At 38.3% G+C, this 27,623-nt stretch overlaps 3 protein-coding genes across 5 annotated transcripts in view; 2 read left to right on the top strand and 1 right to left on the bottom strand.

The window, feature by feature from the left end:
• Positions 1 to 10,025, top strand: part of pde4d (phosphodiesterase 4D, cAMP-specific) — a gene marked incomplete at both ends in the record, with an annotated part of 148,254 nt that extends 138,229 nt beyond the window's left edge. For all 3 annotated transcript variants that reach the window (XM_079384645.1, XM_079384646.1, XM_079384644.1), the window contains 9 exons: positions 469 to 562; positions 908 to 1,083; positions 1,545 to 1,643; positions 1,739 to 1,903; positions 2,014 to 2,113; positions 4,982 to 5,136; positions 5,284 to 5,406; positions 5,926 to 6,108; positions 9,543 to 10,025. In XM_079384645.1, coding sequence (XP_079240771.1) covers positions 469 to 562; positions 908 to 1,083; positions 1,545 to 1,643; positions 1,739 to 1,903; positions 2,014 to 2,113; positions 4,982 to 5,136; positions 5,284 to 5,406; positions 5,926 to 6,108; positions 9,543 to 10,025 — 1,578 coding nt within the window. The remainder of the gene's footprint in view (positions 1 to 468; positions 563 to 907; positions 1,084 to 1,544; positions 1,644 to 1,738; positions 1,904 to 2,013; positions 2,114 to 4,981; positions 5,137 to 5,283; positions 5,407 to 5,925; positions 6,109 to 9,542) is intronic.
• Positions 10,026 to 13,139: 3,114 nt separating this feature from the next.
• On the bottom strand, positions 13,140 to 20,291 carry rab3c (RAB3C, member RAS oncogene family). The gene is made up of 5 exons (XM_079384144.1): positions 20,105 to 20,291; positions 18,979 to 19,200; positions 17,938 to 18,056; positions 16,388 to 16,512; positions 13,140 to 13,861 (listed from the first exon to the last, which is right to left on the bottom strand). Exons 1-5 carry the CDS (start codon positions 20,120 to 20,122, stop codon positions 13,671 to 13,673), a joined length of 675 nt encoding a protein of 224 aa, XP_079240270.1. The 5' UTR covers positions 20,123 to 20,291; the 3' UTR covers positions 13,140 to 13,670.
• Positions 20,292 to 20,830: 539 nt separating this feature from the next.
• Positions 20,831 to 27,240, top strand: LOC306849118 (ATP synthase subunit C lysine N-methyltransferase; the record flags this gene model as incomplete). Its single annotated transcript, XM_079383963.1, is given in 6 exon segments — positions 20,831 to 21,001; positions 21,187 to 21,291; positions 25,844 to 25,984; positions 26,771 to 26,800; positions 26,802 to 26,822; positions 27,067 to 27,240. Coding segments are annotated over 6 exon segments (642 nt in total).
• Positions 27,241 to 27,623: the final 383 nt, after the last annotated feature.

The following is a 27,623-nucleotide window of genomic DNA, read 5'->3' as shown; positions in this document are numbered from 1 at the left end:
TTTAGTTCTTTGTTTGCGCACATTAGCAAGTTTATTTTTGAGCATGAGGTGGTTTTCATCTCTGGTGTCTGCAAATGTTGTTAGAAATGGAGAAAAAGGTATTTCGTTTTGTGGCGTCTATCTGGTGTGACCCAGCAGGTCGTTTTGACCTGACATTCTCAACAGTGTGAGAGGATGCATATGTTTTGGGTTGTTTGGAACCATGGTGTATCTGCCAATAGATAGCGACACAGCTGACAACGGAAAATCCATTAAATGATTAAAAAAGGTAAAATGGTGTCTAGAGCAGTGAATAAAAGAGGGGGTGTTTGGACAATGGCGCTAAATTGTTACACAACGCCTCCACACTAGATATTTTTACTTTTTCTTTTTTTATAATTATGGACACTCGAAAAACAGTCAGACTTTTTTCACACAAAATGTCTAAATCTAAATAATAATTTTCCTTGTTTGTTTATCTCTCAACAGTTCAAGAGGATGTTGAACAGAGAATTGACTCACCTCTCAGAGATGAGCCGATCTGGTAACCAGGTGTCTGAGTTCATCTCCAGTACATTCTTAGGTGAGTGTCCCACAAAAACCATAATAAAAATCAAATACGGATGTTTACATGAGTGTAGAATACAACTATAATGTTATGGCAACATGCACAGCATTTTTAAATGAACAAATGAGTTAAAGCATTTTGATTGGAGGAGGGCAGCTTTGTGAAATTTTTGGGGAAACTCAGAGAACTAGAACAACTGAAGTGCTGATTATGAGCAAAAAGCAGGTCAACAGCAGCTCTGTAGCCTGACGGTCGTGTAGCTTAATAATCAGCCACATGTGAGACCATTAAATGACCATAGCCCACTATTCTTTTACAAAAATGTCTAGAACCTTCTATGAGCATTTTCTGTTTCTCTAGACAAGCAACACGAGGTGGAAATGCCATCGCCCCAGTCTCAGAAAGACAAGGAGAAGAAGAAAAGGCCGATGTCCCAGATTAGTGGGGTAAAAAAGTTAACGCACAGTTCCAGCCTTACCAACTCTAGCATCCCTCGGTTTGGAGTTAAAACTGAAACAGAAGATGAGCTGGCCAAGGTAATCTTAAAATATGTATTAAACAATAATAAAAAAAAATATTTTATATAAGTTCGGATTTAAAAAAAAAAAAAGTTTCTATTTTAAATAAATGCTGTTATTAAGCAGGACAACTGTTTTCAAAATTGATAATAAGAAACAAAATAGTGTTTTTTGAGCACTAAATCAGCATAATATGATGATTTCATCATGAATTTGATCATGTGGCACTGAAGACTTTTGCCATCAAAATAGAAAACAGTTTTTTAAAATTGTAATATCACTGTTTTACTGCATTCTTGATATAATAAATGTAGCTTTGGTGAGCATAAGAGACTTCTTTCAAGAACATTAAAAAAAATCTTGCCAACCTCAAACTTTTTAAAGGTAGTGTATAAAATAAAACAGCTATAAATTAGAGATGTACAGAAAACTTCAATATAGAAAATCAAACTATATGTCTTCACTTTGTGTCATTTCAGGAGCTTGAAGATGTAAATAAATGGGGCCTTAATGTCTTCAAAGTGTCAGAATTTTCTGGGAACAGACCTTTAACGGTTATGATGCACACAATATTCCAGGTACATTTTTACAGTATTTGTTCCCTCAAGCTCAAGTTTGCTTTAATGTCTTTTCCTGCTAACAAGGACAAAGCTTATGGGTTGTCTTTCTGTAGGAGAGGGACTTGTTAAAGACATTTAAAATTCCCCTTGACACGTTTGTCACCTATCTGATGACATTAGAGGACCATTACCATGCAGACGTTGCCTATCACAACAACATCCATGCTGCTGATGTCACACAGTCAACTCACGTCCTGTTATCAACCCCTGCCCTTGAGGTACGATACTGCTGTCCCAGTATGCAATGCTGTTTCGTCTGATTGTTGACTATTAAAAAAGTGTACTATGATGGGAGATTTTAGAAAATCTTTCTGTCTGTTATTTTCAGGCTGTGTTTACAGACCTTGAAATTCTCGCTGCCATATTTGCCAGTGCGATACATGATGTTGACCATCCTGGCGTCTCCAACCAGTTTCTCATCAACACTAGTAAGTCTCTAGCTCTAAGAACATGACACTTTACTATTAAACTTTCTTTTGCTGCTGTGACATTAAAGGAATAGTTTACACAAAAATGTAAACTTGCTGACAATTTACTCACCCTCAGGCCATCCAAGATCAGTTTGTTTCCTCATCAGAACAGATTTGGAGGAATTTAGCATAACATCACTTGCTCACCAATGGATCCTCTGCAGTGAATGGGTTCCGTCAGAATGAGAGTCCAAACAGCTGATAAAAGCATCACAGTAATCCACAAGTAATCCATAAGTCTCCAGTCCATCAATTAACATCTTGTAAAATGAAAAGCTGCGTATTTGTAAGAAACAAAGACTTTTCAATTTAAACTGTTGCTTCTGGCTGTTTTTTTTTTCTTTTGTGAACGGTGCTTGATCTGTTCATATTTCTCTCCTGATTCAGACGGATATGACTTTTTCACATCGGACAGCAATATTATGGATAAAGGACTCGTATTTTAGCTACAGTTTGTTACGGTAATTGATGGACTGGAGTGGAGTGGATTACTTGTGGATTACTATGATGTTTTTATGAGCTGTTTGGACTCTCATTCTGATGGCACCCGTTCACTGCGGAGGATCCACTGGTGATCAAGTTATGTAATGTTAAATTTCACCAAATCTGTTTTGATTAAGAAAATCTCTTGGATGGCCCAAGGTTGAGTAAATTTTCAGCAAATTTAAAAAGAATTTTGTGAGCTATTCCTTTAAGACCTCTGTTATACTTTAAAATGCAAAGTTGCTATACATGGTCCATGTTGACTGGGAAAAGTCTACATATTATACTAAATCAAAAAAGCAAACCCTATTCCAGTTGTATCCGTAAAGGAACATCACGTTGCTTCCTACAATTTACATGTGTGCAATGTTTTTCACAGCTGTCAGAACCACTTTTAGCTTAATCACGGTTGTTCAAAGTAGCAGACCCACACAAAGAGGAATCAATACGTGTTTAAGGTGTTATCACGTGCAGTAAGTGGTCAATCGGGCGATTTTCACATGCTATGGATGCATGTGCTAGGTGGGCTACATGTGCCGCTGAATCACAAAGCTCACGTGTCCCACCCACACAGCTGGTAAAATCCCCTCAATGACTAATGGAGGGACCAGTAGTGCTTGTCACAAGCTCAGCAGGAACTTGAACACAAGAGGAGGATGCATGTTGTTCCATACCTATATGCTGCTGTTTTTAGCCGTGGAACTCGAAACGACACATTTTGATGAATCTTCACACAGTTCTGAAAGGTCAAGCTCCAAAAAAAGCACCATGAAAGTAGTTCATATGACTTGTGCGCTCTTTTGAAGCAAAACTGTAGCGTTCCAGTAAACTGAAATTTATTATTTAGGTTGCTATACATAGAAAGTCCAGCAAGAATTGCAAATACAGTCGTGGTCATAATTATTGGCACCCTTGGCAAATATGATCAAAGAAGGCTCTGAAAATAAACCTACATTATTAATCCTTTTGATCTTTTGTTTTTAAAAATCACAAAAATCTAACCTTTTATTGAACTGAAACAATTGAAAATGGGGGAAAATCTCATTATGAAATAAATGTTTTTCTCAAATACACGGTGGACACAATTATTGGTACCCCTAGAAATTCTTATGAGTAAAATATCTCTGAAGTATATTCCCATTCATATTCACAATTTTGAGAACTCCAGGGTGATTATGAACATGAAATTATCCAGCCATGGCTTCCTGTTTCACAGAAATAATAGAAAATAGTTTAGTCTCAGGGTCAGAAAACCTTTAAAAAAAAATAGTCAAACAGCACCTACATCAGCACATGTTGTTTGGCAGGGTTTCAAGAAAAAATCTCCTAGCTCATCCAAAAACAAACTCCAGCATATTCAGCTATCAGACACGACTGGAACTTCAAATGGGACTGGCTTCTATGGTCAGATGAAAATAAAAACTTAGCTTTTTAGCAGCAAACACTCAAGATGGGTTTGGTGAACACAGGGATAAAAAGTACCCCATGTGTACAATGAAATATACTGCTGTATTTTTGATGTTGTGGGGCTATATTTCTGCTGGAGGTCCTGAACATCTTTTTTAGACACATGGCATCATGGATTCTATCAAATACCAACCGATAAAAAAATCAATAAGTGACTGACTCTGTTAGAAATCTTATAATGGGCCATGTTTGGATCTTCCAACTGTACAATAATCCAAACACAAAGCTCAAAAACAACACAAAAATGGGTCACTGGGCACAAAACCAAGCTTCTGCTATGGCCATTCCAGTCCTCTGACCTGAACCCTATAGAAAATGAGTGAGGTGAACTGAAGAGAAGAAGCACCAACATGGATTTTTGTTAATTTTTTAAAATAAAAGATCAAAAGGATTAAGTGAAGTGACATATTTCCAAGTATGGTGACCCATACTCGAAATTCGTGCTCTGCATTTAACCCATCCAACGTGCACACACACAGCAGTGAACACACACACACACAAAACAGTGAAAACACTCCCGGAGCAGTGGGCAGCCATTTATGCTGCGGCGCCCGGGGAGCAGTTGGGGGTTTGGTGCCTTGCTCAAGGGCACCTCAATCGTGGTATTGAGGGTGGAGAGAGTGCTGTACATTCACTTCCCCCATCTACAATCCCTGCCGGCCCGAGACTCGAACCCGCAACCTTCGGATTACGAGTCCAACTCTCTAACCATTAGGCCACGACTTCCTGCATTAACAATGCAGATTAATTTTCACAGCCGCCTTTGATCATATTTACCAAGGGTGCCAATAATTCTGATCTCGAGTGTACAAGAGCTGTCGAGTTAGTACAGTATAGAATTAATTGTGCCTCCTCTTTTTTTCTCTCCCATCTCAGACTCTGAGCTGGCCCTCATGTATAATGATTCGTCTGTGTTGGAGAATCATCATCTGGCTGTAGGTTTTAAACTGCTACAGGAAGAGAACTGTGACATCTTCCAGAACCTGAACAAGAAACAGAGACAGTCACTCCGCAAGATGGTCATTGATATTGTGAGTCACAATGTTAAATGTGTCGTTGGTCTATAGTTTAGCTATAATTGATCACACTGGACTGTTTTTGCAGTTTAATTGCACTGATACTTGTAATATGGAACTAAACTTTAATTTTATGATGATCATCCATCTTTTTTTTTGCAGGTTCTGGCCACAGACATGTCTAAGCACATGAATTTATTGGCGGATCTGAAAACCATGGTGGAGACCAAAAAGGTGACCAGTTCTGGGGTATTACTGCTGGATAACTACTCTGACAGGATACAGGTTAGTTCTTTTTTTTTAAAACTCCTATTGTATTGTAGATATGGCAATAAATAGTATGATTTGAGCTAGTTAAAAGTAGTGTTTCTCTTTTTTTGTCATTAATTTAGAAAACTTCTTAATTGACAAGTAATATTTGTAATAATGTATACTTTTTTTTTTGACATTTATATATATTTATACATACATATATTTTATACATACATTTTCTTTATTAATTTAAAAACATTAATTCATTTATTGTTTAATAATTTATAATTTGTTTACTTAAAATGTAGTAAGAAACATTTAATTTGAAGATAGCAATGTGAGAATCATTATAAAGTGCTACAAATTAATTATGAAGCTCCATGGCTGAGGAGTCTAGATGGGGGTCCCTGGGTTTAAAGGTTAACAGCCTCTGCTCTGAAGAGTTCAGCACCCAAATTTAAATAAGATAATATACTTCTGAATATGTAAATGAATGTAAATATTCGTTTGAAGAGAAGAAAAGAAGCACCAACATTCGTTTGAATGTCTCAGGTCTTACAGAACATGGTGCACTGTGCAGACCTCAGTAACCCCACCAAGCCGCTGCAGTTGTACAGGCAGTGGACGGACCGCATCATGGAGGAGTTCTTCAGTCAGGGGGACAGAGAGCGGGAGCGCGGTATGGAGATCAGCCCCATGTGCGACAAACACAACGCTTCAGTCGAGAAGTCCCAGGTGAGCCAGCTCAGGGTAGATAAAGATGAATGAAATAATGGAACACAAAATATAACAATATAACAATAATCAAGCTTATATATTTATTTATTTATTTATTTATTTAGTCATTTAGCAGACGCTTTTATCCAAAGCGACTTACAAATGAGGACATAAGAAGCAATCAAAACCAACAAAAGAGCAATAACGTGCAAGTGCTATTACAAGTCATGGTTAGCCTAACGCAGTACAGATAATTATTATTATTATTTATTTTATTTTATTTTTTATAAAAAGACATATAGATAAAATAAAATTAGAATAGAGAGTGCTAGAGTTAGAGGGTCAAGTAAATATGGAACAGGTGAGTTTTTAGCCGTTTCTTGAAGATGGGTAAGGATTCGGCTACACGGATTGAGTTGTGCAGGTCATTCCACCAGATGGGAACAGTTAATGAAAAAGTCTGTGAAAGTGTTTTTGTGCGTCTTTGGGATGGCACAATAATGCGTCGTTCACTTGAAGAACGCAAACTTCTAGAGGGCACATAAGTCTGAAGTAATGATTTAGGTAAAGGGGTGCAGAGCCAGTGGTGGTTCTATAGGCAAACATTAATGCCTTGAATTTAATGCGAGCAGCTATTTTAGTCAGTGCAAATTGATGAACAGAGGTGGGACGTGCATTCTTTTCGGCTCATTAAAGATTAATCTTGCAGCTGTATTTTGGATTAATTGTAGAGGTTTAATAGAATTGGCTGGAAGACCTGCCAAGAGAGCATTGCAATAATCAAGTCTGGACAGAACAAGAGCCTGAACAAGGAGTTGTGTTGCATGTTCCGAGAGAAAGGGTCTGATCTTCTTAATATTGTATAATGCAAATCTGCAGGACCGGGTAGTTTTAGCAATGTGGTCTGAGAAATTCAGCTTATCATCAATCACAACTCTAAGGTTTCTGGCTGTTTTTGAAGGAGTTATGGTAGATGAGCCTAACTGGAAGGTGAGATTATGATGAAGCGATGGGTTAGCTGAAACTACAAGCAGTTCTGTCTTAGCTAGGTTGAGTTGAAGGTGATGGTTCATCATCCAGCAAGAAATGTCTATTAGACACGCTGAGATGCGAGCAGCTATCGTCGGATCATCAGGATGGAATGAGAGGTAGAGTTGAGTGTCATCAGCATAGCAGTGATATGAAAAGCCATGTTTCTGAATGACAGAACCTAGTGATGCCATGTAGATAGAAAAGAGCAGTGGTCCACGAACTGAGCCCTGAGGCACCCCAGTAGCTAGATGTTGCGACTTGGATACCTCACCTCTCCAAGATACTTTGAAGGACCTATCAGAGAGGTAAGACTCAAACCACTGGAGTGCGGTTCCTGAGATGCCCTTTCTCAATAGGTTTGACAAGAGGATCTGATGGTTGACCATATCAAAAGCAGCAGACAGATACAGCAAGCTGAGTAATGAAGATTTGGAAGCCGCTCTTGCAAGTCTTAGGGCTTCAACAACAGAAAGCAAGGCAGTTTCAGTCGAATGTCCACTTCTGAAGCCAGATTGGTTACTGTCCAGGAGGTTGTTCTGTGTGAGAAAGACAGAGACTTGGTTGAGCACAACTCGTTCAAGTGTTTTTGCAATGAAAGGAAGAAGGGAAACCGGTCTATAGTTCCCTAAAAGAGTTGGCTTAAGAGTGAGTTTTTTAAGAAGTGGAGTTATACGAGCCTGTTTAAATGCTGAGGGAAAAATTCCAGTGTGAAGGGATGTATTAACGATGTGAGTGAGTGCAGGTACAACTGCAGGAGAAATGGCTTGAAGGAGATGAGATGGAATAGGATCAAGCGGACAGGTAGTAGGATGACTGGAAAGGATGAGTTTAGAGACTTGTGCCTCAGAGAGTGGAGAGAAGGATGTGAACGAGTGTACGTTTGCTGGTAAGATGTGTTTGATAGATTGTGGTGTGGAAAATTGTGCAGTGAGGTTTGTAATTTTATTAATGAAGAAGGGGTGGTACAGGCTGGCTTGGAAGATAAGGGGCAGAAAGTATCTAAACAAGATGTCAGAGTGGAACAGAAAGTATCAGTAGCACTGTTAGCATCAAGAGAGGATAACTGTTTAGGGGGAGGAAGCGAAGATGAAACCATAGCAGATAGCCGGGAGGGTGAGAGTGAACGCAAGTTACGTCGAAAAGCGACATGTGGAGGGGTATGTGATGTGTCAGGAATCATGTTGAGGTTAAGAGTGAGGAGGAAGTGATCTGGGGTGTGCAGTGGAGTAACTAGCACATGATCAGTGGAGCAGTGTCGTGTGTAAATAAGGTCCAGTTGGTTGCCTGATTTGTGAGTAGCCGTGGTTAGCACTCTCTTGAGATCAAAAGAGGCAAGCAGAGTGTTGAAGTCTGCAGCCTAAGGTTTATCTAGGTGGATGTTGAAGTCTCCAAGTAAGACTAAGGGAGTACCATCCTCGGGAAAGTCCTTCCACAAAGTTACCTAGTGATCCTGGAGGACGATAAACAACTACAAAATGGATTTTTAGAGGGTAAGAGGGTAATAGTAATCAAATGTGATTCAAAGGAGCTGTTGATACTCAGAGATGGTAAAGGAGTAAATTTCCAATTATTAGAGATGAGCAGACCAGTACCTCCACCTCTTCCAGTCAAACGGGGGGTGTGGGAAAAGGAGAAATTATTGGAGAGTGCTGCAGGTGTAACATTGTCCTCTGGTTTGATCCAGGTCTCTGTCAGGGCTATGAGGTTTAACCTTGAATGACTAGTAATGGAAGTAATGAAATCAGCTTTGTTGACAGCAGACTGACAATTCCAGAGACCAATAGAAAAAGAAAGTAATGTATTAGCAGACATAGGCAAAGTGCGCAGGTTGATAGGATTGCGCTGTCTACAGTGAGTGATGTGTGGTTTGCGAGTGGTAGTGATAGTATTGATCTGGGAACACATAGTAAGAATAGGTTATATAAACTAAAACAGAAATGAAACAAGTAGTAGGAATGAGGATAAGTAAAAATCGATACTTATGTGCTTTGCCAGTGTCCCTGCCCGGTTGAGTCGCACGGTAGAGTCGATGGTCTTTACACTCTTCGGTCTTCACACGAGGAGGGCTTTACACGACCGCTGCCGCGGTATAATAACCTTTTTTTTATACCAGTCTAACAAATCACTATTTAAATTCAGCTGAAGCCACTTTCCTGTTAATCACAAAAAATGACCAAGCAAGTGCAGACACTGACAAGATGTACCAAACACGATTTCAGCAAGAAATATATATTTATTATATATTTACATAACTCTATATTATGTTCCTAAATTGTTTTTATTTATTTGTAACCATTATGCATAATGTAAAAACTGATAACTCAATATATTGTGTATTCTATTAATATATTTTATCACAGTATACAAACCTAGTCTTTCAAAAGAAATTATAAATATTTCTCTTTCTCTTTTTTTTCTAGGTGGGCTTCATTGATTACATTGTGCACCCACTGTGGGAGACGTGGGCAGACCTGGTGCACCCAGATGCCCAGGACATCTTGGACACGCTGGAGGACAACAGGGAGTGGTACCAGAGCACCATTCCCCAGAGCCCCTCTCCAGCGCTGGACACCAACAGCGAGGGCCGACGCACCGCCGGCCAGGAGAAGTTCCAGTTTGAGCTGACTCTGGAGGAGGACGGGGAATCCGACACGGAGAAGGACAGCGGAAGTCCTCCTGATGACGACGAGGAGGAGGAAGAGGAGGAAAACAGCTGCAGTGACTCTAAAACCCTTTGCACACAGGACTCCGAATGTACAGAGATCCCCCTGGACGAGCAGGTGGGGGATGCACAGGAGGACGAGGACGAAGAGGACGAGCAGGAGGAGGAAAGGGAAATATCAGAACCTTGTGTTTTGGAGGAGGAGGAGGAGGAGGAGGAAGAGGACACTGCCAACACATAACAGTATGACACGCCACCTGAACTTTTTTATATTAGAGATGAGAAACACTTATTTATGGTTAAGATATTAGTTTTTTTCATTGTCTATTTTGCATACGTCGTTCAGAAGTGCTTTTTAACCTGTTTTTTATTTTTCATTCCTCACTTTTTTTTTTTGAGTTTTAACCATTTTTACACTCAGGAATATCTTTTCCACTCCCACCTGTCGTTCATACAGACAAACTAAACAAATGAAAGGTTAAAAAGCTTGACTTGTAATCCTGATTGTGAGGTACTTTTTTTTTTTTTTTGACTGAAACAGTATTTTAGAAACATTTAACTTAGAAAGCAGCTGTTTTTCACCAACGAGACACTATTTTTTTCTGTTTATCTGAAGGAAAGTGGCAATTCGAAGCATTTTAGCAGACAAACACTTTAGAAGTGAATACTTCATGCTTTGAACTTCATGTCTTCCTGATGCCTTGAATGTGTTATTAATCTGGATTTAGCTGTCTGTTGCGTTTGTGTATCAGTCTTTATTTGAAGTGAATGGACATGGTACCAAAGTGAAAAGAACTCGTGAGACACCATTTTCACACTGAAAATACTCATTTTGATTTAAATTACCATGTTTGGGGTAAATATGGTAATTTCCACTTTTTTGTGTTTGTTTTACCTTTATTTGTTGCATCCAATCCAGATCTGAAAATAATTTTTAAATATTATTTTTTTGAACAATAAGTTGCTCAGTTTAATAATACCTAATTATGATCATATTTCAGCTTGTTTTTTTGTTTTTTTAAGTTTTCCCCCAAGAACAACAACTCTTGTTAGAAATCTGTTATGAAATAATAGCTTGAATAAGCCTTAAATGTTTTTGTTGCCTATCATTGTTTATCTTGCTAGAAATGGAGTAAAATGAATCCTGGTTATCACATCATAAATAACAATATGAATTATTATTATAATTAAATAATAATAATCATTTGAATTATTTGGTGCCAAACGTCCCTGTACTGTACTTTTAATTTCGTTAGTTTTTTTTTTCCTTTTTGTTTTTTGTAATTAGTATTTATTATGGATATGTTTGACATTGCCAAACATTTACAGTCGCAATGATTATAATTGCTGCTTTACTCATCTCTGTCAAGTGTCCTACTGTACAAACATCCTCTTCATTTTGTTACGTTAATGCTAGCATTATTTATTAATGCTCTTTGATGTGCTTGTAGCATATTAAAGTGTTTTAATCAAACTGTAGCATCGGCAGTGCAGGCTTATGAGTCAGTTTTCCTTAACATATTATTTTAATTATACATATGCAGTAAATATACCTAATCAAATGTACAAAATTCTGTATAATATCGAAGCCTTTTGAAACTACCCCTTTCTCGTTGCTTTCTTTACTCTATTTAAAACTCATTCTGTTGCCAAGTTCGCTTTTTTTATTAGTAGTTCATATTTTTTTAATTGTTTCCATTCTCTACATTGTTTTTCATTTCTCTCTGTTTACATGTATTTATTGTGCTGTACAGTACATATTGTTGCTCTTATCATGTGGTTGTAAATGATTATATCATCCCTTTTGGTGATGGTGTTGTATTATGGAACTCTTACTGAGAGAATGTTTGTTATTCTTAGTATGTAATGATCCCATTGATATGTGTCTCTAGAGAGATTGCGTAGAGAAAGGGAAAGCCAAATTATAGTCATTACTGTGCTTATTTTTCATTTTTTCTTTCTTTTTGAAAGAAAGTGGTTCCGTGGCCTGAGGGTTGTGCCTTACAGATAGCTCTTTAGATTTTATCCTCTTGCTGCACTAAAGAAACTACTGGCTGGAAATTGACCTAGATGTGTTTGTCGTGTTCCTCCTGTTTATGTGGCATAAATGCTCCCAGCATAAAACAAAAAAAATGAATAGACAAAAGTTGTCAGACCTCATCGGACAGGGTAAAAGCAGGCCAGTGTGATGGGTTTGGGTTTGCGACCAGCTGTAAGAACCTCCATCCTATTTCCGTCTATGCTGTGTTCATCTGACTGAGACATTCAAAGACATTTGCGTTTGTTTCATGCAATATGAGAGAAAACATCTTTCTGTTTAGGGGAAAACAGGGCATTTTGATTTCCAGATCCTTCACAAAAAGCCCAAATGCTCAATTTGGGACTCATTTTGACACATATACTGTAGATTCTTATTGACCCTAAATGGATGAAATCAGTGCGTCCTTCTCGTCTCTTTTTAAATCATGAGAAAAATACACAAACAGAATTTGACAAATGATATTTAGGGATAACTATTTTTTTGTTATGTGACTTGAATGACTAAACTTGTCTGGAGGTTTCACAAGACCGTGTAGTTGTTTATTGGACTCCTTGTTTATTGCAGTCTATTGGATAGAACTGTAGAAATAAATTTACGTACGAAAACTGGTAAAATCTAATAAAAATGTTTTTTTATATGCACCAAAATAAAAGCATGGGTTGACTCTATGATGCTGTCTTGTTTCCTCTGAAAATAACCTGCAATCTCTCTATAACCAAATCTATGATTTGTTTAGCTTTATTATATTCTTAAATGACATTTTTTGAGAGGGACTGTTCAAGTTATATTTGGCCTGATCTGAATGTGTGTGTGTTCAGACCAGTGTTACTTTAGCATCATTGAGATACTATCAATTTTGATATATAGCATATATATATAGTTTTTATATTTTCTGTTTTTGTTTTCATTTTTTTTTTTAGTTTTAATAGTTTTTGTTATTTTGATCAGTTGTGTGTGTGTATGTGCAAGTGTGTGTTTTTATTATATAATTTTCTAATGATATAATTTATTTTCTATATATAGTTTTAATTCAGTTTTAGTATGTCAAGATGTTTTCTAGGCAGCCAGCTGTAATAAAATTAAGTTTTAAGTTAATGTTTTTTTATATTTGTTAAATATTTTATTTCAGTTAACATTAATTTTATTTCAAGTAACATTTTTTTTTTATGGTTTTAGTTTTCTATAACCCTGGTTCAGACTGATTTTTCATTTTATTTATTCTTTAATTTTATTTTAAATAAAAGAATGAAGATACAGACTCCGTAGTAGCTGTCTGTACGGGACCATGTGAAAGACTGGATCTAAACAAGAGAACAACGTCAGGGCCACGTTTATTTTTCTCACTTTTTTAGCTTTTGCAGTCATTTTCCGTACTTACGGTCACACACAAACATATCCAACTGACTCACCAGCAAAATGCGAGTACAACATCCTCTCAATCTATTACACATAAGTTAGACGAGTATAGAATTTATAAATTTGCAGATGTTTATAATTCCCCTGAGAGACATGGGAATGATTGCGGAGAATCTAAAGTTCAACTCATTTCTACTTTTGCTAAAATGACTAATAGGAGAGATATTGCAGTGCAGGGAATACAGGTACACTAACAACCCCTGAAAAAGACCTGTATACTGGTTTAATGGAATAAAGGAAGGACAAGGTTTGACACTTGTGTTTGGCACAATCTTGCTAGTTTGCTATGTCATTAACACCAAAAAACTAGGAGTTAAAGCCAGGTCAAAGACTTGAGGTTCAGTAACTTATTCTGTGTCAGAAGACAGAAGCTTGGCAACAGCGCTCGAGCCACAGAAGCGAACGGCCTGGATGGTGATTCGGTGAACACTAGCAGCTACAGTCAGACTGCTGCGGGGGTGTTGGGTTGTCCGTCAGTCTGGTAGTGGGTGTTCCTGTGGTAACGGCTGGGTCGGCCTCAAGTGTGTCTGACATCTTGTCACAAATGATGTCCACCAAGGATTCAAAAGTCTGCTTGACATTGATGTTGTCCTTTGCGCTTGTCTCAAAAAACTCAAATCCTTTTTGGAAAGAGAGATTGGTAAGTATGGTAAGTAAAGGGAATACACACCTAGCTTTAAGGAGTTTGGGGTCAGTAAGATTAAGTTTTTAAAGTCTCTCATGCTCATCAAGGCTTCTATTATGTGATCAAAAATGAGTAAATTTGTAATTTATTCATGCGTTTACTCCAGTCTTCAGTGTCACATGATTCTTCAGAAATCATTATAATCGTTCAATTTGATGCTCAAGACAACATTATTATTATCAATGTTGAAAACAGTTGTGTTTCTTAATGTGTTTGGGGAAACCGTGATACATTTGATGAACAGAAAGTTCAAAAGAACAACATTTGTTTGAAATGTCTGAAAATTATAAATGTCTTTTCTTTCAGTTTGATCAATTTACTGTGCTCCTTTCAGAATAAAAGTCTTGATTTCTTTAAAAACTTCCTAACCCCAAACAATATGTTTGCTCAAAACTAACCAAATTTAAAAACATATATAATACATAAATACATATACAGTATCTCACAGAAGTGAGTACACCCCTCGCATTTTTGTAAATATTTTATTATATCATTTCATGTGACAACATTGAAGAAATCACACTTTGCTACAATGTAAAGTAGTGAGTGTACAGCTTGTATAACAGTGTAAATTTGCTGTCCCCTCAAAATAACTCAACACACAGCCATTAATGTCTAATATGCCACTGGCCACAAAAGTGAGTACACCCCTAAGTGAAAATATCCACATTGGGCCCAAAGTGTCAATATTTTGTGTGGCCACCATTATTTTCCAGCACTGCCTTAACCCTCTTGGGTATGGAGTTCACCAGAGCTTCACAGGTTGCCACTGGAGTCCTCTTCCACTCCTCCATGACGACATCACGGAGCTGGTGGATGCTAGAGACCTTGTGCTCCTCCAACTTCCGTTTGAGGATGCCCCACAGATGCTCAATAGGGTTTAGGACTGGAGACATCCTTGGCCAGTCCATCACCTTTACCCTCAGCTTCTTTAGCAAGGCAGTGGTCGTCTTGGAGGTGTGTTTGAGGTCATTATGATGTGGGAATACTGCCCTGCGGCCCAGTCTCTGCTTCAGTATGTCACAGTACCTGTTGGCATTCATGGTTCCCTCAATGAACTGTAGCTCCCCAGTGCCGGCAGCACTCATGCAGCCCCAGACCATGACACTCCCACGACCATGCTTGACTGTAGGCAAAACACACTTGTCTTCATACTCCTCACCTGGTTGACGCCCCACACGCTTGACACCATCTGAACCAAATACGTTTAACTTGGTCTCATCAGACCACAGGACATGGTTCCAGTAATCCATGTCCTTAGTCTGCTTGTCTTCAGCAAACTGTTTGCAGGCTTTCTGAGACGACAGCCATACAGACCAATTTGATGCAGTGTGCGGCGTATGGTCTGAGCACTGACAGGCTGACCCCCCACCCCTTCAACCTCTGCAGCAATGCTGGCAGCACTCATATGTCTATTTCCCAAACACAACCTCTGGATATGACGCTGAGCACGTGCACTCAGCTTCTTTGGTCGACCATGGTGAGGCCTGTTCTGAGTGGAACCTGTCCTGTTAAACCACTGTATGGTCTTGGCCACCGTGCTGAAGCTCAGTTTCAGGGTCTTGGCAATCTTCTTATAGCCTATGCCATCTTTATGTAGAGCAACAATTCTTTTTTTCAGATCCTCAGAGAGTTCTTTGCCATGAGGTGCCATGTTAAACTTCCAGTGACCAGTATGAGAGAGTGAGAGCGACAACACCAAATTTAACACACCTGCTCCCCATTCACACCTGAGACCTTGTAACACTAACGAGTCACATGACACCGGGGAGAGAAAATGGCTAATTGGGCCCAATTTAGACATATTCACTTAGGGGTGTACTCACTTTTGTGGCCAGCGGTTTAGACAATAATGGCTGTGTGTTGAGTTATTTTGAGGGGACAGCAAGTTTACACTGTTATACAAGCTGTACACTCACTACTTTACATTGTAGCAAAGTGTCAGCACATGAAAAGATATAATAAAATATTTACAAAAATGTGAGGGGTGTACTCACTTCTGTGAGATACTGTATATCAGTATCGGCATTGGATATCGGCTAAAATGAGTTAAAAAATATTGGACATCAGCAAGCATCCAATATTGTGCATACTTGATTATCGTGATTAATCACAACCAAAGTAAAAAAATTCGTTCACATAATATGTGTATACTGTGTATATTTATTATGTATATATAAATACAAACACATGCATGTGTATATATATATATATATATATATATGAAAAATATGTAATGTTTATATATTAAATATATTTATATATAATATAAATTATATAAATATAAATATATACATGTAAATATTTTCAAAATATATACTGTATGTGTGTGTCTTTATATATACATAACAAATATACACAGTACACACACATATTATGTGAACATAAACTTTTATTTTGGATACGATTATTCGCAATTAATCGTTTGACAGCACAAATATATGTATATCTTTTTACTCACCCAGCTGTTCTGCTAGCAGTCTCCCGCTGTCCACAGAGACTATCCTCTCCTCCTCCATGTCACATTTGTTTCCTGCGAGGATCACCTGGGCATTGTCCCAAGAGTATGTCTTAATCTGGGTCGCCCTGACACAAGACGAGACAAAAGCCAGCAGACATGCTTGTCATCAGTACAAATGCCACTAATTCATCCTCCAGCACAAGATGTGCCAGACTCATACCAAAACTTTTTACAGTTTATTGTATCAATATGTCATCATGCCACACGGAATCATTGGAAACGTGTCGAAAACACTTCTTCAGATTGTGTCCCTCTCTGTTCCTGTTTCTCATCTCTACAGCAGCATGTTGCTTGCATTTTCAAATGTAATGGCACTTTATTACTACAATGTATTTTGGGAGTATTTGTACTCAAGTGATACAATTTCCTTCAAAACCACTTTAAGTATTGTGTTTCATAAGGTCATTATGACTTCTCTTGTACAAAAAGTATTTTTCATCTTACTAAACTAACAAGATAAATCAAGCTTGTGTAATTTAGAGGAACAGTAAAATATTTTTCACACATTGCTATTGTATGGCTTCATGTTTAGTAAGATGAAAACTTCATGTTTAGTAAGATGAAAAATACTTTTTGTACAAGAGAAAAAGATTTAAGTCATAATGACCTTATGAAACACAATACTTAAAGTGGTTTTGAAGGAAATTGTATCACTTGAGTATAAATACCCCCAAAATACATTGTAGTAATAAAGTGCCATTACATTTGAAAATGCAAGCAACATGCTGCTGTAGAGATGAGAAACAGGAACAGAGAGGGACACAATTTCCCCTTGGTGACGTGAACAGAGGGAGAATTTGAAACAGCTCATCTGGAGAGACTCTTTATGATTTATTGGTTTTATAAAAAAAATGAGTTGGTGGATTTTTAACATTATAGGCTGGTTATTTTCACACACGGCGGCCACACAACTGTGTTCAAACAGCTTATAAAAGTGATTTTTGCATAATAGGTCGCCTTTAAGAAAAGTGGGTTTTACCAATGTTCTTCAAAATAGTTTCCTTTAAGTTATTTCACAAGTTTGGAATGGCATGTGGCTGAGTTAGTAATTACATAATTTTCATTTTTGCATTAACTATCCCTTTAAGTTTGGTTTTGCTAAATTAAGGGAAAAAATGATTTTGTACTATTAAAACTTAAGTAAAATTCAATTTAAACACTGTTTTATTCTCATGTTTTGGCTTAGACACTAAAATCAAGTGAAGTTTTAACACAAACCCATGGTTAAGTGATATTTCTGTACTTTCTATTTACTTTTTGAACGGTGCTCTGCTTTACAAAATCAATATATGCTCCTGATATGATTCCTGATGTTCATTAATAGATTTTGACTCCAGGATCGACAGGCATGAATGTCTCATGCTTTCAAGCAGATGGAAACTGCAGGATAACCTCTGCAAACCCACATAGTGAAAAGCTCATGAATACTTCTGTCGAAAGCAGAAGCTCTGGCTGTCATAACGCACAATGCAAGCTTTAAATCCACTTACCAGTCCTGTACAGCAGCAAAAGACTCCTCGTTAGTAATGTCATACATTAGGATGAAGCCCATGGCCCCTCTGTAGTAGGCAGTGGTGATAGTCCTGTACCTTTCCTGCCCGGCTGTGTCCTAAAAAAATATCAAGACCAGCATTATTATATGTAAGAATGTAGTCTAAAACGAGGTATGCCAAGATGTTTTATGAAGTCAAGATTTACAAGAGGTGATTGAGTTAAAGAAATACTTCACCAAAAATGTTTAATTTGCAAAACATTTACTCAACCTCAGGCCATCCTGAGTCCAAACAGCTGATAAAACACAAGTAATCCACAGCACTCCAGTCCTAGACATAAGTTTTAATTACTAGGTTTTTAACTTCAAATTATTGCTTCCAGCTAAAATAGAAGTCCTCCATTCATTATATTGCTTTCTGCTGTGGAAAAGTTAACTGATGGACTGCAGTCATGTGGATTATTGTAATGTTTTTATCAGCTGTTTGGACTCTCATTCTGATGGCACCCATTCACTGCAGAGGATCCATTGGTGAGCGAGTGATGTAATACTAAATTTCTCCAAATCTGTTCCGATGAAGAAATAAACTCATCTACATCTTGGATGACAGTGAGTATATTTTTAGCCAATTTTCATTTTGAGATGAACTATTCGTTTAATTTAGTCTGGGACAGACAGTCAATCCAACAAATACATGAAATGAATGAGCACTCGAGTCTGAGAAATGATCGAGACGGTGGTTTGTCACCTCTAAAAGTAGCAATGCTTTCACTGAAAGACTAAAATAGAAAAGTGTGCCCCTGTCTGATGAACAGATCAGTTTTGCTGATGCTGATTTAAAGGCCTAGATAAGGTGACAATGGCTTATGTTCTCTTTCCATAAGCCAGTGTTAATCATCAGCCCATGTGATATTTACATTGCACCATATGCGATTATCCAACCCTTCAATGCTTTACCAAGCATGAAACATTGATGCTGAGTTAAAGAAGATTTAAAGTCTGTGTGGTTTTTGCAGTCGATGTGAGTGAAAGAAATTACCCAGATCTGAAGCTTGATCCTTTTGTCGTTCTTATAGACAGTTTTGACCTTAAAGTCGATGCCCACCGTACTGACAAAGGCAGATGTGAAAGTATCATCAGCATAGCGGAAGAGGAAGGATGTTTTTCCAACGCTGCTGTTTCCAATGATCAACAACTTGAACATGTAATCAAAGTTTTGATCAGGGTTCTCCTTTTGTTTGTTGTCTTGCGTAGCAGCCATCTGTGAGAACACAAAGACAGTGTAATAAATAGATCAAAGGTTTACAGCCTAACAATATTGAGTGAACTCTTAATGTGGTCGAAATGTAATTACAGTATATCATATGTAGTTACATGATATTATAAATAGAGAGAGAGAGAGAGAGGCCTTCTGGATTTCATTAAACACTCAGTTCTCTCTATGTGTTTTTAAGCAGGCTCCATATGTCAATCTGTGAAAGTCAGCACCAGGAGCTGTCCATGACTGTGTCTTGAAGCCTAGTGAGTGTCCTACAGCATTTTTAAATATAACCCATTAATCCCATCTTTATTACATTAGTACATTAGTAACTAAAATGTCATTTGTAAGTTTAAATGTTAATGTATTTTGCAGAAGTTCTGAACTATAAATTTATGTATATACACCCACACACACACAAATAAACAAAGTTTGACTCTATTTTTTACTTTATTTAAAAATTTAGCTGGGGAAATTGTTTAAGAGGCGCGTGCAAACGCGGAAGGTGCCTATGATACACCAACAATGCTGTCTAGGTAGGCAGCTCCGTAGGTTTTGAGACGCAGCCTGTGTGTCCTTCCGTGTCTCTTTTCAGTCAAGCCCTGGATATTAAACGCTAATAGTCTTCAAAGAGAGCATAACCAGCATGCTTATATTCACAATATCCCTACATGGATGTTTGAATTAGCAGCTCCTATGAATAAATGAGCTTTTACGGCTGATTGCTTTTGTCGTCACTGATGTTGCGTTTCATAAACCTTTCAGTATTATGCACGCTGTCAAATGACAAATCTCTTTAAACGACACTTATGTTTTTACAGTATGACTAAATTAGCCATTCATTTTTCTTTTTGCGTGGCTCCATTACGACCAAACAACATTATATATAACGCTGTTTCTCACTTACCTTTCCATATAACTCCATTGTTTTAACTGTAAATAAAACAAATACAATAAACGGGGCTTGATTCTTATTTAATCCTAATAAATTATAGTTTTTTTCCGTTTTGGAGAGGTGGAGTCGGCTGTTGGGATAAATGTTGGATGCAGTGATGCTCGCAATGGACGTCAGCAGACACTCTCACCCTCCACCCATTCATCCCACATCCGCCCAGAGTGTGAGTGCGGTCTGCAGACAGCAGGGGGCGGCCGTGCTGCTCTCTCTCAGAGCATCTGATCATTCACTACATCCTACATTTGTGGATTTCATCAAACAATAAACAGATTATGTGTGCAATATATAATACATAATATTATAATAATTACAAACAATAGACACGAATTAACAAATGTCAATGTACAAAAACGACTGAACAAAAGTGGGGGAAAAGTAAACAAAGTTTACAAAAGTAAACGCATTCGCGCTTTTGTGGACCAGGTTTTTAAAGTAAATTGAATCTCTTATATACGCGTTCAGGTGGTAATCATGTGGATTGGTAGCGCTCTCTAGTGGCTGAAGAACTCTACAAAGTAGGACTTTGTACTTCTTGAGCAATGACCTGCATGCATGTGGAGGGGAAGAGCTTTCATATAAAATGTGATTTATGACGTGCATGTCAGCACTGATCAGATTTATGTTTCACTTGAGTCATGTACATTACACTGTTTGCTTTTTTCTCTCTAGTGTTCCTTTATGGAGGATTCAGTGGAGGTCATCCTTCAACATAAAAGTTGCAAGCTCTCCCATCATACTCAGGATAAGCCACTTGTCACCGCAGCATCTGGCGCTTTGCTTGTGGGAGTTTATGGCCTCTGGTCATTATTTGCACTTCCTGGTTTTCGGAAAGTACCCATATGTCTCAAGGTACTGGAAGTCATTTACAATATATTGGGAGCTATATAGCTTTGCTCAGCTATTCGTTCAATACCCTGGTGATCCCTTTAGATGGGAAAAATCTGCACTTTACCATGTTTAGATTTCTAGTCATACAGAGAGAAAATCAATCAATCAATTAATCACTGATGTAAGTGAAATTTAATATTGCCCAGGTGCCTTATTTGCCCTCCAGTAGAACACAGACCCAGAATGTAATGAAACTCCTGCATGGGAGAGCAGGGTGTCTGGCAGATATGGGATCTGGTGAGTCTTTAACATTGACAATAAATGAAAATGAACAGAATATATGACATGTATTTCCAAATACTGTGCTTAATACCAATCATTCTGCATTATACTAATGCATATATTTTAACCCTAAGCCTCATATGGACATCTAACAAAAATCCTTATAATGTACATAGTATTTAACATTTTTTAATCATGTAAATCTCTAAGTGATTAAAAGATTTTTAAAAATGAAATTTTGTGCTTCTAAGCACTTTCTGTTTCAGATACGTCTGATGGCTTTCTGCAGGTGACTACTTTCTCACCACAATACATGGTGAGATGCTTAGCAGCTGGGTGGGAGATAATACAGGTACATCTCAAAAAATAAGAATATCATGAAAAAGGTAAATATTTTTTGTCACTCATTTCAGAAAGTGAAACCCATATATTATACAACAATAAAGGACGCATATCACTCGGTTCCACGAGCAGCTTTAGGACTCTCTGATCACTGTTTGGTTCATCTTATTCCATCCTACAGGCAGAAACTTAAGTCTGCGAAGCCTGTATTAAGATCTGTTAAAAGATGGACTAACGAAACAGAGCGGGATCTACAAGCCTGTTTCGACCTGACTGATTGGTCTGTTTTTGAAGCTGCAGCAAATGACCTGGACGAGCTCACAGAGACTGTAACATCATATATCAGTTTCTGTGAGGACATGTGCATTCCTACCAGGACTCATCTATTCTACAACAATGACAAACCATGGTTCACTGCCAAACTCAGACAGCTCCGTCAGGCCAAAGAAGATGCTCACAGAAAGGGGGATAAAGTCTTGTACAAACAGGCCAAATACACACTGGAAAAGGAGATCAGAGTGGCAAAGAGGAATTATTCTGACAAGCTCAGGAACAAATTCTCTTCCAGCGATCCGGCTTCAGTGTGGCTTGGATTAAAGGACATCACCAGCTACAAAACACCACCCCCCAGCACTCTGGAGAATCAACACCTGGCAGACGACTTAAACGAGTTCTTTTGTCGTTTTGAACGACCACCCCACACCCGCCCAGAACACCCCTCCACACAACCATTCACACCTCCAGCAACCCCTCTCTCCCCCACACCTACAATTCAAATCAGCGAAGACGATGTGTGCCAGGTCTTCAGGAAAAACAAAAGAAGGAAAGCACCTGGTCCAGATGGTGTGTCACCAGCCTGCCTAAAAATCTGTGCTGAGCAGCTGGCCCCCATCTTCACACAGATCTTCAATAGATCACTGGAGCTGTGTGAAGTCCCCTCATGCTTCAAACGCTCCACCATCATCCCCGTCCCAAAGAAACACAAAATTACTGGACTTAATGACTACAGACCTGTGGCACTAACGTCTGTAGCCATGAAATCATTCGAAAGACTGGTTCTGGCTCATCTGAAGGACATCACTGGACCCTTACTGGACCCCCTGCAGTTTGCCTACAGAGCAAACAGGTCTGTGGATGATGCAGTCAACATGGGACTGCACTTCATCCTGCAGCATCTGGACAGACCAGGGACTTATGTGAGGATCCTGTTTGTGGACTTCAGCTCTGCTTTTAACACCATTATCCCGGAAACCCTTCAAAATAAACTAACCCAGCTCTCCGTCCCCACCTCTGCCAGTGGATCAACAGCTTCCTGACAGACAGACAGCAGTTAGTAAAGCTTGGCAAATTCTCATCCAGCACTCGAACCATCAGCACTGGAGCTCCTCAGGGCTGCGTACTCTCCCCACTGCTCTTCTCCCTCTACACCAACGACTGCACATCTAAAGACCCCTCTGTCAAGCTCCTGAAGTTTGCAGACGACACCACACTGATCGGCCTCATCCAGGACGGTGACGAGTCTGCTTACAGACAGGAGGTTAAGGAGCTGGCTGTCTGGTGCAGTCTCAACAACCTGGAGCTTAACACGCTCAAAACTGTGGAGATGATCGTGGACTTCAGGAGAAACCCCCCTGCTCTCCCCCCACTTACCATCATGAACAGCACCGTGACTGCAGTGGAGTCATTCAGATTCCTGGGCACCACCATCTCTCAGGACCTAAAGTGGGATATTCACATTGACTCCATTGTCAGGAAGGCCCAGCAGAGGCTGTACTTTCTTCGCCAGCTGAGGAAGTTCAACCTGCCACAGGACTTACTGAAACAGTTCTACTCTGCCATCATTGAATCCATCCTCTGCACCTCAATAACTGTCTGGTTCAGCTCAGCTACCAAATCTGACCTCAGAAGACTACGGAGGGTAGTCCGGACTGCTGAGCGAATCATTGGTACAACCCTCCCCACTCTCCAAGAACTGTACTTATCCAGAGTGAGCAAAAGGGCTGGTAAAATCACTCTGGACCCCTCACATCCAGCACACAACCTCTTTGAACTGTTACCATCTGGTCGACGCTACAGAGCTCTGAGCACCAGAACGACCAGACACAGGAACAGTTTCTTCCCTCAGTCAATACATCTCATGAACACTCAATAAATAAACGTAAAACACACAACTAATACATTATCCATTCACCACACTCACTTATTTTATTTTCTCATTTCTAATTTGCACATACTTCACCTGTACATACATAGTCGCCTATATTATATATTATATATTGTGTATTTTTTATTTTTTTTGCTGCTTTGTACATTGGTTATTGGCTATTTCCTGTTATTTTGTTTCATTACCTGTGTCCTGTCCTGTTACTGTCTTTCTGTTGCACTGTGGAGCTTCTGTCACTACAACAAATTCCTTGTATGTGTAAACATACTTGGCCAATAAAGCTCATTCTGATTCTGATTCTGATTCTGATTATATAGATTCATTACACATAGAGTGAAATATTTCAAGCCTTTATTTCTTGAAATTTTGATGATTATGGCTTACAGATAATGAAAACCCAAAATTCAGTGTCTCAGAAAATTTGAATATTACATAAGATCAATAAAAAAAGGATATTTTAAACAGAAATGGCAGGCTTCTGAAAAGTATGTTCATTTCTATGCACTCAATACTTGGTTGGGCCTCCTTTTACATGAATTACTGCATCAATGCGGCGTGGCATGGAGGCAATCAGCCTGTGACACTGCTCAGGTGTAATGGAAGCCCAGGTTGCTTTGATAGCGGCCTTCAGGTCATCTGCATTGTTGGGTCTGGTGTCTCTCATCTTCCTCTTGACAATACCCCATAGATTCTCTATGGGGTTCAGGTCAGGCGAGTTTGCTGGCCAATTAAGCACAGTAACACCATGGTCATTGAACCAGCTTTTGGTACCTTTGGCAGTGTGGGGAGGTGCCAAGTCCTGCTGGAAAATGAAATCAGCATCTCCATAAAGCTTGTCAGCAGAAGGAAGCATGAAGTGCTCTAAAATTTCCTGGTAGATGGCTGTGTTGACTGTGGACTTCAGAAAACACAGTGGACCAACACCAGCAGATGACATGGCAGCCCAAATCATCACTGACTGTGGAAACTTCACACTGGACTTCAAGCAACATGGATTTCTCCACAGCCCAGGTAATACGCTTCTGACGTTGTCTCAGGTTCAGAAGTGGCTTGGTAGCCTTTTTCCTGAAGACGTCTGAGCGTGGTGACTCTTGATGCACTGACTCCAGCTTCAGTCCACTCCTTGTGAAGCTCTCCCATGTGTTTGAATCAGCTTTGCTTGACAGTATTCTCAAGCTTGCGGTCATCCCTGTTGCTTGTGCACCTTTTCCTACCCAAATTCTTCCTTCCAGTCAACTTTGCATTTAATATGCTTTGATACAGCACTCTGTAAACAGCCACAATTTTCAATAATGACCCTCTGTGACTTACCCTCTTTGTGGAGGGCATCAATGTTCATTTTCTGGATCATTGCCAAGTCAGCAGTCTTCTCCATTATTGTGGTTTCAAAGAACAAGAGATACCCAGAATTTATACTGTAGGGATGGTCACTAATTGAAACTCAAATGTAAATATTCTAATATTTTGAGATACTGATTTTTGACTTTCATGAGCTGTAAACTCTAATCATCAAAATTAAAAAAAATTTTTTTTGAAATGTTTAACTTTACATGTAATGAATCTAAAATATAAGTTTCACTATTTTAAATAAGTTACAAGAAAAAATGAACTTGTTCGTGTTATTCAATTTTTTTTTTAGATGTATCTGTATATGGGAAATAATACAAATGTAAAACAAAAGAAAAATATTTAAAAACAGGCTATTTATAATTTTGCATGACTTCGCTGTTAGATGTTGCTCATTTTTAAACTCTTGGGGCTTGGCTTTCTAAAATGAAATGACTAATCTGTGGGTTATTTATACAGTCATTTCTCACGAAGATAAGTGCCACTGGGCAGCCTACCTGGGGCTGCCTCTTTTGTGTTTAAAATTAGATCTCATTAACTCTCAAATTTGGATGGAAAAATGTTTTTCCCTTGTACACACATATAATAGCAAGAATCATTGGTCTTGCAGATAAAAATATTCTTCTTGGTGTCTTTTATACATAGAAAGCAAACAATATAAATATAAGACATAAATATCATAGACCCTGGTTCTCAAAGTGTAGGTTTGGCCTGGATGTGTTTTGTAGGTATTTGCTGCCACTGTAGAGGGTTTCCAGTGCACTGGCTTTGAAATTAATTCTATTCTTACTGGATATGCCAGAGTCAAAGCAAAGTGGAAGGGAATACCATCCAGCACTGCGACTTTTATAAACCAGGACTTTTGGAAGGTAAGGTAAAGGTGTTAAAGGTGAAGTGTATAATGCCTGTGCCACAAGCGTAAAATAATGGTTTTCAGACAGATTTTCAGCATGTCTTCCATTGGCCAGTAAAACAAATATCTCCGCCCCCAAATAATTCCATTGGTTAAGTAAATGTTGGCATGTAGGGATGCCAAAACAAACATTAAAAGGGGCATTAAAGCAATGTGCACAAGCACCAGGTGGGATTTCACACAAACAATCGCCTCAATATCTGTTGCTTTTATTGTTTTTATTTATCTTACATCAATTTATTGTACCTATATCAACACTCCAAGTTTTGGTTAATAATATATTTGATGATCATATCAGTCAATAACCATGTCAGCTTGGCTGCTTAATGTTATGTGTTTTCTGCTATTAAATTATTTTTAGCAGTATTTATTAAAGTAAAACTATTTATTTTATTTTAGCGTTTATTTGTATTCCTCATTTACCTTTTTATTCATCCTTAAAATATTATACTAATTGCATTTAATAATTAAATTATAACAATTTTTAAAGTACACATACAATATTATAATATTTGTTATACAATACATTTATATACATACTGTTAATATTTGGTCCTTTGAGTCAAAAAGGGTTTGAGTTTCTTTTTCTGAAACCGGTTTCAGCACAACACCTGTTCTAGTTCTACAACTGTGTGGAGAAACACCTATTAATAAATTACACATAACATGTGAATATTTTATTTCTGATTTAATTTCACATGTCCAAGTGTTGATGATTCAGTTTTATCATTTCCTTCCACAGACCGATTTGTCCAAATATAACAATGTGACTGGTTTTCTTGGCACCCGGAGTGGTAAGTATGCACAGATGTCCTTTCTCCATTTATACTGAGCTGAGTATTAAGATACTATCTTTAAAAATCAATGCAACAAATTACACCATCTAGATATATTCTTAATAGTGCTATGATTTACTCTGAAGAATATATTAGGCTAGGCTACTATGGAGAATTTACGTAATTTTAAACAGATGTGGATGGACATAGTCATGCTTCTTAATGCAAAACACTAATGCAAAAAATACCTGTCTGACTGGAGGTGTTGGGTAGGAAACTGGAGAAGGAGTTACCAGATGAGGCTTGTGTGATTGCCTGTCGCTTCCCATTTGCTGACTGGACTCCCACAGCCACTGAGGGTGAAGGACTAGACCAGACTTGGGCATATGATATGAATGCTATACGGAAGCTTTCAACACAAGCTACCATGAGATGAAAAAGCATCTTCCCTTGTGTCAAAAAGCTTTCTGTTTTGTGTTTTAACACTGCCTGAAAGGTACCAGTCACTTTTAGAAGACATATGCACGCATGATATGCACAGTATAAAGCATAGAATAATTACTTATTTTTAAATTAAGGACTACTTTTTTCTGCTTTTCTGTTACTGCAGGTAGGTTTGATGACATGTTATTTGTCTCTGTTGTGAAATTCTAAACTAAACTGTGAAATAAAGTGCCAAAATTACTCTCCTGCCAACAAACTGCTGATGTGACCTTGGTCTTTTAATACCTCATAGAATAGCAAAGCCAAAAAAATTATGAAGATAACATGTCTCTCTATTACATGTGGGTTTTAATGTGTGGGTAACAAGGATGAATG

The sequence above is a fragment of the Barbus barbus genome (genome assembly GCF_936440315.1).
Source record: "Barbus barbus genome assembly, chromosome: 29".
NCBI classification, from domain to species: domain Eukaryota; kingdom Metazoa; phylum Chordata; class Actinopteri; order Cypriniformes; family Cyprinidae; genus Barbus; species Barbus barbus.
Note: the sequence above shows the minus strand (reverse complement) of the source record. Positions and strands in the feature narration are given on the sequence as shown.

Coding starts and splice junctions, on each gene's coding strand:
- rab3c (XM_079384144.1), bottom strand. Junction 16,513..17,937: donor TTTGCTGCTGTACAGGACTG/GTAAGTGGATTT, acceptor GTCTTGTGTCAG/GGCGACCCAGATTAAGACAT. Junction 13,862..16,387: donor ACTGCTAGCAGAACAGCTGG/GTGAGTAAAAAG, acceptor CTTTCCAAAAAG/GATTTGAGTTTTTTGAGACA.